The sequence below is a fragment of the Rhinatrema bivittatum genome, chromosome 4 (assembly GCF_901001135.1).
Source record: "Rhinatrema bivittatum chromosome 4, aRhiBiv1.1, whole genome shotgun sequence".
Classification (NCBI taxonomy): Eukaryota; Metazoa; Chordata; class Amphibia; order Gymnophiona; family Rhinatrematidae; genus Rhinatrema; species Rhinatrema bivittatum.
In genome coordinates this window covers 83311914-83328122 of record NC_042618.1, presented here as the reverse complement: position 1 = coordinate 83328122, position 16209 = coordinate 83311914, and the positions used below count along the sequence as shown (strand labels likewise).

The window sequence follows — 16209 nt, the reverse complement described above, 5'->3', positions numbered from 1 at the left end:
TTCCCTGGCTATCTAGGACTCTGGTACCAGCAGGCAGGGCAGGCAGGGGCATCCAACCCCCCTGTTGCCCAGCTCAACCCGAGGGATGGCCCCCTAAGGAACCTAGCACCTCGGGGAGCAAACTGCTGCTCCTTAAGTCTCCAAAAGAAGTCTCAGTCAGAACTGCAGGTTTGCACCTCTACCATCTGCTGGAGACAGAAATACTGAGGGTGGCACTCTCGGTTATGTAGCAGTGCCTCAAGGTTTTCTCCTCTGCCTCCATCTGCTGGTAGGGAGGCATAAACCCACTTGTCTGGACTGATCTGGGTATGTTCAGGAAAGAGATGATCTGACCATCGGAAGCCATTAGTGATCTTAAGATATCACAACAGAGTCCAACGAACATCCAGAAAGTGCAGATCCCTTGCCTGTTGTCCCTTCCCAACCAAACTCAGGAAAGCCAGATGCTCTACCATCTGGTTGAGGAAGAAAGACGAAACAACCTTTGCCAAAAACGAGGATGCCATCCGCAAAAACACACCATAGTCTGAAATGCGCAGAAATTGCTTTCTACGGGACAAAGCCTGCAGACCTCAAATCTCCCCTGGAGGCCTCCCTGACAGGACCCTGAGATCGGGTAGTTCTCCTGTCAGCTGCCAGCACTAAGGAGGGTCCCTCCCCTACCGTGGCACAATCAGTACAAAACGCATCCTAGTTAAGGCCCAACAAGTTTTGGCGTGCTCCGAAGTCGGCGTCACTAGGGAGCTCGCGCAGCACGGTCCGCTTTTCCTGCCGTGTCAACCTTCCAACGGCCGCAGCGCGAGTCACCTCAGTGACTGACCCTAAAACCACGCAGCACCAATGACCAGTTCTTCTATCCCTTTATCCCCCGAGCAGCAGCCTGCAACGCCCTAGGACTTACACTGCAAACTCAATTCTTTCCTCTCTTTTTAAGACACAGTCAGACACAAAAACAAACAGAATTAAAATGTACTTCCCTGCTGCTGGCTGAAGGATCAGGGAGGAAGACCTCAGGGGAAGGAGGGAACCAGGACCCCTGGCTTTCCTACCCCTTGATGCTGTGGGCTAAAGCCAAACAGGGATTGTCACCCCCCCCCCAGCTCGCCCTCCTCGACCTGAGGGATGGCCCACGAAGGAACCTAACACCTCAGGAAGCGTCTCTAACTTCCCTTCTTCTGTCCCATCTTTCTTTCTTTTTTTCTGAACTGCAGGTTTGCACCTCTACCATCTGCTGGAGAGAGAGAAATACTGAGGGACTGCAGGTGGCACTCTCGGTTATGTAGCAGTGCCTGAAAAATGTATATTCTCTGCCTCCATCTGTTGGTAGGGATGCAAAACCCACTTGTCTGGACTGACTGGGGTATGAACAGGAAATATCTAGATACTTCAGTCTCATGAAATATGGAGTTTGGTGCAGACCCTACATTATTTTGGTAGACTGTGTCTGGACTGCCTCTACCCTATCTCTGTCCTTTCAGAGGTATGGCCTGCAGACAACAGTCTGGGCAAAGTCTCACCAACGGCTTGTACAGGGGTATTATCACCTCCCTTCTTCTACTGGTTATGCCTCTCCCTATGCATGCTAGCATGCCCCGGCTCTGGCGACTGCCTTATCACACTGTTTTGTTACTCTGAAATCATAAAACACAATCACCCCATGGTCAGTGCACATAAGCTTCTCACCACCTTCATGTTCTATTCCTTCATATTTCTCAAGCAAAAAAATGAGAGCGGGGGATCTCCCTGAGGATATCTTAGTTCAGAAGGACACTATTCACTGACCAAATACACACAGATCAGCTCTCACCGTTGCAGTATTCCAGCTCAATGAGCAGTGTGGTGTTATCCATGAAGTGGTTGTAATAAGCAATGATGTTATCATGCTGCAGCAGAGCCAGAATCACAATTTCATTCAGGGCATCACGTCGATCCTTCTCAGACAGCCGAGTAAGACAGACCTCCTTCCACACCACCAGAGAGTCATCCTGCAAAGCCCAACACAAGGCAGACTAAGTGCAAACAGAAGAAAAACTCACACACCAAAGGATCGCCATGCTCTCAGCCTATGGAAAGATACTTACATTACGCCCCTCTCAGTGGCCGATTTAATAAGCTGCGCTAAGGCTGCTGCAGGTTTTCGTGTGCACTTGCGCGCGGCTGTGCAAATTTTTCCGGTGCTAGTCTCAGGCATGTATGTAATAACGTGGGCAGCGTGGGAAAAACGTGCGCATAAACCCACTTAAAAATTCATGACTGGCTTTGTGCGCGTGCATGCAAACAGCATGAAAGAGAGGGCATTAACCATTCACAGGCTATGCAGGGAGCCACCCATCGGTTAGGGCAGATTTTTGTACGCGGGTTTCTTAGCGCCTGGGTCAGGGCAGGAGGTAAGTTAAAGCGCGCGTCTGGATGACGGTGTCCACCATTGCTGGCATTAGTGTGGCTGTGTCCCCGTGCAGCTCGGGGGTAATCAGGGATTACCTTCACCTTTTCCGGATGCTACGGTACATTTTGTGGGTCGGCTGAAGAAATCTCTGCTGCATTTCCCGCACTTACCACCATCCGCCGGTACAGCTGCCATGCGATCAGAGACGGCACATGAAGGGGTTAGAAACTGCTCTGCACACCGTCAGTCCCACTCCCGGACCACTAACATCTTCACTGTTTCATGACAGGGGAAGGCTTTCGCCCCGAGAATCATTCGTGGGTCACCACATTAATGCGAGTTTCAGCGCGGGTTTCTGCGCGGTCTATTACATTGGGCCTTGACTGTGCATTTTCCTTCTGCATGGATTTTCTGCACGCATGTCATTTGCACAGCCATCATTTACTACATCCTGCGGAGGCACCTGCTTTTGCCACATGTACTAAAAAAATACATGCAGACAACTAGTGCCAATTTCACCGCAGGTATTATTACACCAGCCTCTCGGTAAGCTCAAATCAAAGATGCCAAAGCCCAAGCAAGAGTCCTCAGCACCAAGCACTCCCCTATCACAGCAACCACATCACCTCCTCCCACTCAAACCTGCAGCAGCATTACCCTCACACCCCAGCACCCACATCATCCCCCCTTCCCAAAATCTGCAGCACTGCCCCCACCCCTCATCACCTACAGCCCAGGGATCACCCCAGCACCCACATCATGCCCCCCTCTTCTCAAAATCTGCAGCACCGCCCCCACCCCTCATCACCTGCAGCCCAGGGACCCTCATCACCCCCCCCCCCTTCCCAAAATCTGCAGCACCTCCCAACCACCCCAACACCCACAGCCCAGGGTGGAGGCCGCTGCCCCTGACCTCGGTGCGCCGGTACAGCGTCGCCTCCCCATAGGCCCCGTGGCCCAGGACGCGGATGGGGATGTAATGCAGCTCCTCCTGCTCGGCGCTGTACGAGGCCCGGGAGCGGCCGACCTCACTGTCCCCGGAGCCGCCGAAGTCCGAGCTCAGAGAGGCGAGGTGCCGCTCGTACTCCCCGAGGGACATCTCCGGGACGCTCCTTCTCCTCCTCCGGCAGCGGAAAACGGCCCAGCACCGACCGACCGACCTCGGCGGCTCCGGCCTCCCTGACCCCGCCCGCCCCGGAAGTACTCAGAGCACAGCGCCGGTCATAGAGAGCGCGCGGGAGAGACAGAGCGGCGCAGCGCCGGCCATAGAGAGCGCGCGGGAGAGACAGAGCGGCGCAGCGCCGGCCATAGAGAGCGCGCGGGAGAGACAGAGCGGCGCAACGCCGGCCATGGAGAGTGCGCGGGAGAGACAGAGCGGCGCAACGCCGGCCATGGAGAGTGCGCGGGAGAGACAGAACGGCGCAGCGCCAGCCATAGAGAACGCGCGGGAGAGACAGAGCGGCGCAGCGCCGGACATAGAGAACGCGCGGGACAGACAGAGCGGCGCAGCCTGCTGGCAGGATCCTACGGACTTTACTGCCTGTAGCTGTTCTTTCTCCAAAGCTTTATTTACAGTTTTTCCTGCTTTTGCTTTTATGGGAAGTCTTGGGATTCATCTCTTAGCTTTGAGAAATGTCCATCTCTGACCTGTTTGTATTTGCCTCAGCACAGGAGGAAATGCATTTGTTTTCGTTGCTCCAGTCTTGCATTGCCTACAGAGTGGGCCTTCTTGGGATGTACAGTTTAGTTTTTGTCTACATCTTTCTGGTTCTTAGTCTGTCCTGTATTTTCCCTGTATTTGGGGAGGCTCTGTCACTGTAGCAGTACAGGTTCTGTTTTCCAGGTGGCTTCTATAAATCGGAGGTGTAGTGATGGTAGGGCATGTTGAAATATTTGCATTGAGACCACAATAAAGCCTGAAAAAAGTGGGCACCAAACGGTAGCCACAGAAAAAAGACACACTCCAAAAACAATAACTGGACTGCCAAAGAAGATATTCAAATAATACAGGTGTCAGTAAGCCAGGGTTACAGCAGGTCCTCTTTATGCAGAACAGAGAGGAAACCTGGATCTTTCGATCATCCTCCCTAAGAACTTATGCATTTCAAAACATAGCCTTTTTTATAGCTTTTAATTAATCAAATTGCTGGTAAAAAATAGATTAAAGCAAAGTCATAAAGCATACAATTCTGGCAAATCTAGGAATCAACTTCTTCCTTTATTTTTTTATCGAGTTTTATATATCGTTCGGTTTCGCCATCACAACGGTTTACAAAGTATCAATTCACAGTAATTAAACATTATCAACAATAAACATTTGTTAAAGTGGCTTTATAGATAGACTATTGAAAGTTCTTTCTTGGTGTCATTCTGGTATAGTCTGGTGTCTTTTCGTGAAATCGTTTTCGTGTAGATGCAGATGACATTCAATTCTACATCCCTCTCAACAGAACATTTGAAAAAACTTTGTCATCCCTGTCAACATACATGAAGGAAATAGAACAAAATCTTTCTCAACTGAAACTAACTCTAAACACCCAAAAAACTGAAATTGTGTGGTTAAGGATAGATACAGTTGTTATGATAGGATAGATACAGTTGTTATGATAACGTGTGTTTTGTGGATCCTTGGGTGCTGTGGCGATGACCATGCCCAGGGGGAGGAGCCCTATGAGGAGCCACAGCACTGGGCTAGACTCGTACACACAAAACACAGGATAGTTCTTTATTAGACAGCTTGAAGATATCCACCAGAGGTGGCAGTAGTGAGGCAGTCTAGTTGTAGTCTCAGGGACCTCGGCAGAGGGAGCCCTTCGCTCCTAGATGTCGTCAGGAGGTTCCGCAGCAGGTCTCCCAGCGAGGAGATACCGTGGATGAGATAGACAGAGTTAGAGTACTTACTAAGGTGTTTGCTGTTGATATGCGATTCCACCAGGTCTGTTGTAGAAGGTACAGGCACCGAGGCAGGGAGAGCAGGCCCTCGAGGAGCGAGTACCTGTTCCCTGTCAGGCACCTGAAATAAAGCAGAGGGCCCCCGAGGAGCGGGTACCCAGGTTAGCAGTTACCCCGAAGGGCAGAGAGAGAGCTTCCTGCGGCAGCTCGGAAGCAGCAGAGTAGCGTGGACAGGAACGGCTTCGAGTCCTTGCTAACTCAACGAGCTTAACAAATCTGTGAAGGTAATATATCCGGATGGCGTGACGTCAGCATAAGGGAACACCCTCGAAATTCGCACCAAGGGTGGTACAAAGACGTGGGTTGCGTTCGCTCGCACCGTAGTAGGTAAGTGGGAGAAGAGACGACTGAGGGGGGATATGATAGAGGTGTTTAAAATCATGAGAGGTCTAGAACGGGTAGATGTGAATCGGTTATTTACTCTTTCAGATAGTAGAAAGACTAGGGGGCACTCCATGAAGTTAGCATGGGGCACATTTAAAACTAATCGGAGAAAGTTCTTTTTTACTCAACGCACAATTAAACTCTGGAATTTGTTGCCAGAGAATGTGGTTAGTGCAGTTAGTATAGCTGTGTTTAAAAAAGGATTGGATAAGTTCTTGGAGGAGAAGTCCATTACCTGCTATTAAGTTCACTTAGAGAATAGCCACTGCCATTAGCAATGGTTACATGGAATAGACTTAGTTTTTGGGTACTTGCCAGGTTCTTATGGCCTGGATTGGCCACTGTTGGAAACAGGATGCTGGGCTTGATGGACCCTTGGTCTGACCCAGTATGGCATTTTCTTATGTTCTTATGAACAATGGTGGGAGGCTGCACCATAGCCGTTCTGGGGACGCCAGAGAGGTCGGCTTGTAGACGCAGCGGTAGCCATCTTTCCCGGGTAAGCGGGAGGAGCCGTGAATAAGGTGAGGCAAACGGGGCGAAGCCGTCGAGACCAACGGACACAACAGTACCCCCCCCCCTTCAAAGGGCCACGCTGTCTCCTACCAGGTCTTGGTTTTTGAGGATGCAAGTGATGGAAGTCCTGTAGCATCTCTTTATCCAGGCTATTAGACATTGGTGTCCAAGAGTTTTTTTCAGGGCCATACCCCTCCCATGACAGGAGGTATTCCCATACTCTGTCTCGTCTTCTCACATCGAGAACTGCGTCTACTTTGTATTCGATGTCTTCTTCTGCATCTATAGGTGTAGCTTCTGGTATCTTGTTGGAGAACTCACTAAGGATCAATGGCTTCAATAGTGAGATGTGGAATGCATTGTGGATCTTTAAAGTAGATGGTAGCTTCAGACTATAAGTGAGATTGCCCAGTCATCGGAGAATGGGAAATGGTCCAACGAAGCGAGGAGCGAAACAAGCTGAAGGAAGTTTAAGTCTTAAGTGCTTCGTGGAAAGGCAGACTTTTTCACCAGGCTTGAAGTCTGGAGCCTTGCATTGATGAGCATCGTATCCTTTCTTTGCTCGAAGTCCTGCTTTAGTAAGCATCTCTTTTGTCTGAGTCCAAAGTTGTTTGATATCTTTGGCAGTAGATTGAGCTGCCGGGGACGACACTGATAATGGAAGTGGCAGTAATAGTCGTCCGTAAACCACTTCAAAAGGTGTTGATCCAGTGGATGTTGCTGGATGAGAATTAATAGCAAATTCTGCCCAGGGCAACAGTTCACTCCAATCATTCTTGTGAGTGTTCACGTAGGCACGAATGAACTGCTTGAGAGTCCTGTTCATCCTCTCAGTTTGTCCGTTGGATTGTGGATGGTATGCGGAGGTGAAGTCAAGAGAAATATCGAGCTTCTTACATAGTGCCTTCCAGAAGTTAGCTGTGAATTGGGCTCCTCGATCGGAGACTATGTGCTTAGGCAAGGCATGCAGGCGGAAGATGTGCGTAATGAATAGCTTGGCAAACTCCATGGCGGTGGGTAAGCCTGGGAGAGCCACAAAATGAGCCATCTTCGAGAACCAATCTACAGTTACCCAAATGGTGTTGTTTCCTCCAAAGGATCGGGGTTCAGATCCTGGATCGGGGTTCAGATCGACCAGCAACTGAACCTAAAAACACACATCAAATCAATCCTCAAGGAAGGCTTCTACAAACTGAATGTGATGAAAAAGTTAAAACCATTACTTCATGCCAGTGACTTCTGCACTGTCATTCAAGCTACCCTATCAACAAAAATGGACTACTGTAACTTCCTTTTCCTAGGCCTCCCCTACTCTTCTCTAAAACCTCTCCAAATGCTGCAAAATGCAGTAGCGAGAACCTTTTCCAACGCCCGCAAATATGACCACATCACTCCTATCCTTAAAGACTTGCACTGGCTCCCGATCCCCTCCCGCATCCTATATAGAACCCTCACCCTGATCCATAAAACCATATACACGCACAACTCTAACTGGCTAGATGAGCCATTCCGCCCCATATGCTCCAACCGACCCACCAGAGCCTCCAATAATGGGACCCTTCATGTGCCTTCCCTAAAGAAGGCACACCTTACCTCCACGAGAGACCGAGCCCTCTCCATCACTGGGCCCTCACACTGGAACTTCTTACCCACCAACCTCCGGCTTGAAACATGCACCTCCAAATTCAGAGCTAACCTAAAGACTTGGCTCTTCAAACAGGCTTACCCTCAATAACCCCTGCCTCCAGCTCTCCCCTGTCCCACATGCGCTCCAAGCCAGTTTTTAACTTAATCCTTGTACATAGTTCTTATACATACATATATATTTTTGCTTCACAATTTTGTGATTTAAGGGCTCCTATTGTTAAGGGCTCGTATTGGTCTTGATCTCTCTCTTTTCCTTGCTAGTTCTTTGTTCCTATGTAATCCCTCCCATCTTCCTGTTCATTGTATTTTCCATACTTTTAGTTCTGCTGTAAACCGATATGATGTCCCCACTAATATCGGTATAGAAAAGTTAACAAATAAATAAATAAATGATGGTAAATCTACCACAAAGTCTGTGGCAATATGTGTCCATGGTTCTTCTGGCACTGGCAAGGGTTGAAGTAGACCCCATGGACGACCCGGCGGTGTCTTCTGTTTAGCGCAGTTTGCGCAGGACGCGACGTAGGAGAATGTGTCTTCCTTCATGGTGGGCCACCAGTAATAGGTTTGAAGCTTAGACAGGGTTCTACGTTGACCAGGATGTCCTGAAAGTTTAGCGTCGTGGGCCCAAGCCAATAACTTCTTTCTGAGGTTCTTGGGTCCTTTAGTCTTTCCTGCAGGTACTGAGTGGGTAGCTGCCAATATGACCTTCTCTTGGTCAATGATGTGTTGCGGTTCTTCAGGTATGTCCTCGGAGAGGAATGAGCGAGATAGAGCATCAGCTCTGATATTCTTATCTCCAGGGCGGTATTTGAGCACAAAGTTGAATCTGTTGAAAAACAGAGACCATCTCGCTTGTCTATGATTCAGGCGCTGTGCGTGGTGGAGGTACTCCAGATTCTTATGGCCTGGAAGACCGTTACTTGATGTTGCACTCCTTCGAGCCAAGGGCGCCATTCTTCGAATGCCATCTTTATAGCCACAACCTCCTTATCTCCTATTCAGTAATTTTTCTCTGCAGGAGAGAGGCAGCGGGAGAAGAATGAGCATGGTTGTGGAACTTTTGAATCACCAGCCTGGCCCTACGCCAATGTCTGAGGTATCGACCTCCACGATGAAAGGCTTGGAGGGGTCTGGGTGTCGAAGACACAGCTTGCTGGAAAAGGCCTTTTAGTTTCTGGATTGCAGCTATAGCCTCCGGAGACCAATTAGCAACATTGGCACCTTTCTTCGTCATAGCTGTAAGCAGCACTGTAAGTGAAGAGTAATTCTTGATGAAGGTCCTGTAATAGTTGGTGAATCCTAAGAAGCGTCTGAGAGCTTTTAACCCAGTGGGTTGCGCCCATTTCTTGATACTCTCCAGCTTCTGTGGGTCCATTTGGAAGCCTTGATTGGAAACGATGTAGCCTAAGAAAGGCACTGACTCCTTGTGAAATTCACATTTGGATAACTTGACGTAGAGATGGTTCTCCCAGAGTCTCTGTAGTACTCTCTTAACATCCTCCTGATGAGTGGTCATGTCTTGTGAGAATATCAGTATGTCGTCCAAGTAAACAATACACTTATAGAGGAGATCCCGGAAAATGTCATTCATTAAATTTTGAAAGACAGCTGGGGCGTTGCACAGGCCGAAAGGCATCACTAGAGATTCAAAGTGGCGGTCCCGAGTGATGAAGGCCATCTTCCACTCATCGCCATCTCGAATGCGAAGTAAATTGTAGGCTCCTTTCAGATCCAGTTTGGAAAATATTTGAGCTCCTTGTCGTCTGTCGAATAGCTCTGAAATCAGAGAGAGGGGGTAACTATCCTTGTTGCCAATTTCACTAGTTCAGCCAAGGTTTCAGGCATCTCACGAGCGGCCAGTTCGTCTTTCAGACGAGAGTTCAGTGCTTCAAAGAAGAGGGTCTTCAGGTATCTCGGGTCCCAGGATAATTCAGATGCCAGTGTCTTGAATTTAAAAGCGAAGTCAGCTAGTGGTTTGATCCCTTGCTTCAGGTGAACCAAAGAAGATCCTGCAATGGTATACCGGGCAGGATCATCGAAAACTGACTTAAACAGTTCGAGAAATCCTTCAAGGTCATGAAGGATTGGATCCTCGCGCTCCCACAGCGAAGAGGCCCAAGACAATGCTCGTCCGTCTAGATACGACAGGATGTAGGTAGTCTTGGCATAGGCTGTGGGAAAATGGCCAGGCTGTAATGCAAAGTGCATGCAGCACTGGTTAATGAAGTCTCTGCATCTCCATACTGCTCCCGAGAAGCGGATGGGAGCTGCTAGAGGCACAGTAGTCTTGACCATCACCGCATACGGTTCAGCTTCTTTACCTGAGGTGGAAGGCGAGTTCATCAGTGTGTGCAGTAGATTATTTATTTATTTAGAAGCTTTTATATACCGATGAACGTTAGCTGCACTAACTAAGAAAACTGCTCAATTTACATAATGTGGCATCATAATAGAACTAATTACAAGTAGAATATCAAATAAGTTAGAGGGGTAGAGGAATCATGGGGGAGAGGTGAGCTTGCTTGAAAAGGCAAGTTTTCAGGTTCTGTTTAAATTTTTTTGGGCAGGGTTCCTGACGAAGGAAGGGTGGGAGCTTGTTCCATAGGACAGGTCCCACTAAGGATAGTGCCTGAGCTTTAGTGGATCCAAGTTTAGAGTGTTTAGGTGAGGGGATGAGTAGTGTTGCTCTGTGTTGTCTTGTAGGTCTGTTTGTGTTGCAAAAAGTAAGGTGTTCAGTGAACCAGTGCATGTTTTGGTTGTGGAGTGCTTTGTGGATGAGAGTGAGAGTTTTGTAAGTTATTCTTTCAGTGACAGGTAACCAATGAAGGTGTTTTAGCACAGGGGTGATGTGGTCACTTTTGTGTGTGTTAGTGAGGATCTGCGCTGCAGCATTTTGGAGTAATTGTAGTGGTTGCAACATACTTTTGGGTAAGCCTAAGAGCAATGCATTGCAGTAGTCAATTTTGGATAAAATGAATGCTTGTAAGATGGTGCAAAAGTCACTGAGGTGTAGTAGGGGTTTGAGTTTTTTGAGGGAGTGAAGATTAAATGCATCGGTCAGTCCTTCCAGCGCAGTCTGCTGTTCGGAGATCCGCTGAGCCAGGCCTGGAATGGCCTGCAACGCAGTGAGCTGAGCCGGATCCATGGAGTTAGCAATCTGTTATGATAACGTGTGTGTTGTGGATCCTTGGGTGCTGTGAAGATGACCACGCCCATGGGGAGGAGCCCTATGAGGAGCCACAGCACTGGGCTAGACTTGTACACACAAAACACAGGATAGTTCTTTATTAGACAGCTTGAAGATATCCACCAGAGGTGGCAGTAGTGAGGCAGTCTGTAGTTGCAGTCTCAGGGTCCTCGGCAGAGGGAGCCCTTTTCTCCTAGATGACGTCAGGAGGTTCCCGCAGCAGGTCTCCCAGCAAGAAGATACTGTGGATGAGATAGACTGAGAGTTAGAGTACTCACTAGGTGTTTGCTGTTGATATGCGATTCCACCAGGTTTGAAGAAGTTGGTAGCGGCACCGAGGCAGGGAGAGCAGGCCCTCGAGGAGCGAGTACCTGTTCCCTGTAAGGCACCTGAAATAAAGCAGAGGGCCCCCGAGGAGCGGATGCCCAGGTTAGCAGTTACCCCGAAGGGCACAGAGAGAGCTTCCTGCAGCAGCACGGAAGCGGCAGAGTAGCGTAGACAAGAACAGATTTGAGTCCTTGCTAACTCAACGAGCTAGCAAATCTGTGAAGGTAATATATCCGGATGGCGTGACGTCAGCATGAGGGAACACCCTCGAGGTTCGCGCCAAGAGTGGTACAAAGACCTGGGTTGCACGCACGCACCCTAGTAGGTACCTGGGAGGAGCAATGGTGGGAGGCTGCACCATAGCCGTTCTGGGGACGCCAGAGAGGTCGGCTTGTAGACCCAGCGGTAACCATCTTTCCCAGGTAAGCGGGATGAGCCATGAATAAGGTGAGGCAAACGGGGCGAAGCCCTCGAGTACCGACGGACGCAATAACAATGATAAACTGCCAACACTAGACCTAGGAATTATTAATATTACTCCCTAGGTACAAGACCTAGGAATACAAATCGATGAGAACTTCACCTTGAAAAAACATATAAGCAAATTAATAAAAACAGGATACACCAAGCTGTGAATATTACACCGGCTGAAACCTCTACTAACAATACAAGATTTCCGCACTGTCTTACAAACACTAATATTTTCAAACTGATTACTGCAATTCCCTATTACTGGCCTGCCTTCAAGCTTAATAAAATCACTACAGTTATTCCAAAATGCCTCTGCTAGACTCTTACTAGGAACAAGGAAATATGACCACATCATCCTCTCGTTGATGGCACTGCACTGGCTTCCTGTACAATCCAGAATTCATTACAAAGTATTAACCCTAATTTTCAGTTTCATCAACAATACTGATCCTTGCTTATTAGGAGTGACACTTCAACACTAAGCACCACAGAGAACCCTACGATCACAAAACAAAGGACTAACAATGCCTTCTACTCAGAACACACATCTAACTCAAATAAGGGACCGAATGTTTTCCATAGCTGGCTCCAAGTTGTGGAATTCCCTGCCAGAGTCATTACGCCAGATAACAAAAAAAAAAAAAAGAATTTCAAACATGAACTGAAAACACAGCTCTTTAGAAAAGCTTGTGATTTAACATAAAATACCAATGTACTGAAAACCTCAACGCCAATACAAGAGACAATGGTAGTGAAGTGAGCCATAAGTAATGATTGAAGTAACGTGTATAGGTTGCTGAACTAGAATTTGCATTTGCTGTAATCCCGACTTTGAAAATATACGAATATGAAGTCTATAAATCTACTGTCATGTTGACCAAGAATATGTACGAACATGAATAAGAACATATATCTGCTGTGGTCTTGACCCAGATTATGAATGCTAGCACAGAATGTGATTGTTAACCAAGAACATGAACGATGAGTTTGTAAACCGTTGTGATCTTATTCTGGAATGACGGTATTTAAAATGCCTAAATAAATAGATTCCAGTATAACAAAGCAAAGAGTGACCAAACATAGCCCTGACATCTGCTGATGTTTTGGAAATGATCCCTGCTTCAGGGGGTACTTATCTCTTGTGTAGCGATGCTCAAAACAGATCAGATCTTCCAAGTTGAAAAACAAGAGCCTCTGAACGTGACCAGAACAGCGGCTATTTAAAACATCTTCAAAAGCGGTAACTGACATCGCTCCAAAACTGGAACTAAAAAGTCAAAAAAGACAGTGAGGTCAAATGATGAAATAAACAGATACAATCAAAAGGTATCAGAGAAAAACCAGTCAATATCTGAAATGAGAGAAAAGAACAAATTACAGGAAAACAGATAAATTAGTCTCAGAATTAAGACCATCCAGATCTAAGGTTTTGAAGTGATGGATCCAGCGTTGTTCAGTCTAAAGAAGACATCATGAAAAATCACCGCCACGCCAAGACTTATAAGGCACATCAAGGACACAAAAGAGCAGTGATTCAAAAACATGTCCCTGAGCAATATAATGGGGGGAAAGGCAGATAAAAGTTCATGCTTCAGACAGCTGCAATGTTCCATCATGTTCATAAAAATGGAACGAGTTGTTTTGCTCATACAGTACTTATAACAGGGACAACGGATGACAGATTACTCCTTTTGTTTGGCTTGTGGTCTCAGAACATAAACAAATTTGCAGATCAATATGTGAAAAATTAGTATTGCAGTCTGCCTAGATACCTGGCAGACTGAACATGGGCCACAAGGGCTATGGCCAGGGGTGCCCGACTCGGATGTAGGATGGAGTTGAGAGAAATTTGAATGTACCAGGGTGTCATAAAGATTAGTCTCACGCATAAAAGTGAAATGGGGGACATTGCAGAAAGCAGGGTGCAATTGCAAGATGTGCCAGTGGCAACGTATAGATGTACAAATGTCCCAGGCAAAGGGGGAGAGATGTAATATACAAATGAGACATTCAGCATCCTCTGAAGAGGAGGACGGTAGAAAAAGCCATGGTTGGTTGGTGAAACGTGCTCATAAATATGCTTTTCTTAAACCATGAACGTGGGTAAACTCGCGCCCAAAATCTGGTAGTCAAAATTTAAAATCTGCGAAACCAGAACAAATGCGCCATAGCCAGAATAATTGACTGATGGGTAAATTTGTCCTTAAGTTACAGGAGTGTGCACTGTCAACACTAAGATAGCTACTGCAGCACGTTAGTTTTCGGTTTGAGGCATGTTCCTGGTTGGTTTAATTAATTTGTTCCTGGATGGATGATAATGTATTTAGTGTTGTTGAATCTAGGATTTAGTACAACTTGCTTTGCTCTTTCTATGTTTGTGCACTCTGAGATTGGATTCTCAGGTGACCTCTGCCCTGGATTGTCGTTTCTTGCCCTTGTTGGCTGGCAGGGTGTGTAAGTTCTGGGTTTCTCCTGTAGATAGGGTCCCTGCTCTCTGATTGAGTCACGGATTGTCTTCTCCTTGGCACAGTCTGTTTGCTGAACCTCTGTTGGTCTCAGTTCACGGCACCAAGTCTGGGCTTTCTGCTCTTCGGAGGGGGTTGTCGATTGAGCTTCATGCAGGTTCTCAGTGGTTTCGTGCTCCACTTTAGGACATTCCATATCTTCTTTTCCACTTCTATCTCTGTCTCTTGCTCATTCTGTTTGCTTTGAGTTACTTGAATCATCATTTGTAGTTTTTGCAGACTTTCTTATGTGGCATTCAGATTTTTTCACAGTGCTTTATATTCTTCTTGTTCATCTTTCAGAGCGCTTCTTTGGAGCTCTTGAAAGGTTTTTCCAATTTTTCTGTTAAGTCTGTGGTTTTTTATTTTAAGTCAAATCTGTTTTATTAGAGTAATGAGTAAGTAATACTACACAACATATAATTGTACCTTTTACATATCATGCCAACACAGATAGGAACAGAGAAATGAAATTTTCACATTTTTATAAACGCCTCACTACCAAGCCTATAAGCTCCTCCCACCCAACCCATCCCTAACCAAAAGAATACATTACGTACTTAGCATGCTGGACACTTCCTCATCATTTGATACGATCCTCCTTGATTGTCTTAAAGAGATTGAGATTGCAAAAGCAGTCGTAAAATGATTTCATTCATAACTTGAAGGCAGGAAGCAGCGGGCTGTGTTTGGTGAATTTCCTCTGATTGGTACCCCATGCAGACGGGAGCACTATTTAACATCTATCTAGTACCGATCTGCAAACTGTCAGCTGGCCTTTGTGAGGGCTTCCATCCATATGCGGACATACAGTTCCATATCCCCTGAGACAACTACAATGATTACACTTTGCTTAACTTATTTATTTATTTATTTGAAAATTTTATATACCGACATTAGTATGCAACATCATGCCGGTTTACATTAGAACTGAAAGATGGATAAGATGCTGGCTCTCCCACAATAAATTAGCTTTAAATCTAGCTAAAATCTGAAATTATGGTGATTCAGAACAGGTAAACCACTATGATACCTTCTATCATTAAGATTGAAAATGAAGAGATTAAAATCCTTCCTCATTCTAGACAAAACTGTCTATGGGTCCTCAGGACAAATTTGTGTTTAGGGCTGGTTTCTAAAAATTGTGTTTATTACACTGCAGCAAACTGCTGTTATATCCTGACTTTTGTGCAATAGTTCAGGCCTTAATTTTACCCACTCTTGACTACTATAAAATAATCTATCTTGGCAAACCATCCACTACCATCAAGGCACTTCAACTACTGCAGAACAAACGTCAAACCTTTTCAGTTGGAAAGCAAACAGTAGAACCAGGAGTCACGAAATGAAACTCCACGGGGGAATGACTCAGAACCAACCTCAGGAAATATTTTTTTTCATAGAGAGGGAGGTGGCTGCCTGGAATTTCCTGTCGGAAGAGGTGGTGAAGATTAAAACAGTAAATGGATTAAAAAAAGATATGGGATAAACACTGCGGATCCCTAAAGGCTGGAGGTGGAAGGAAGAAAAGGGGACATAGGGCTAACCTGCAAGGAATGGCAGTTACTATGCCTAACAGAAGGCATGGGAGTAACCTATATGAAGCGGCAGTTATTACCCTTAACAGAAAGATAAGAACATAAGGAATTGCCATGCAGGGTCAGACCAAGGGTCCATCAAGCCCAGCATCCTGTTTCCAACAGAGGCCAAACCAGGCCACAAGAACCTGGCAATTACCCAAAACTAAGAAGAACCCATGCTACTGATGCAATTAATAGCAGTGGCTATTCCCTAAGTAAACTTGATTAATAGAAGTTAATGGACTTCTCCTC

At 46.6% G+C, this 16209-nt stretch overlaps 1 protein-coding gene across 3 annotated transcripts in view; it reads right to left on the bottom strand.

Moving 5' to 3' along the window:
- The window catches only part of NEK9 (NIMA related kinase 9), a 210486-nt gene extending 206895 nt beyond the window's left edge, over nucleotides 1-3591 (bottom strand). For all 3 annotated transcript variants that reach the window (XM_029598406.1, XM_029598407.1, XM_029598408.1), the window contains exons 1-2: nucleotides 3300-3591; nucleotides 1808-1985 (exon numbers count right to left, since the gene is read on the bottom strand). In XM_029598406.1, the coding sequence (XP_029454266.1) occupies nucleotides 1808-1985; nucleotides 3300-3485 (364 nt within the window). In that variant the 5' untranslated portion in view covers nucleotides 3486-3591. The remainder of the gene's footprint in view (nucleotides 1-1807; nucleotides 1986-3299) is intronic.
- Nucleotides 3592-16209: the final 12618 nt, after the last annotated feature.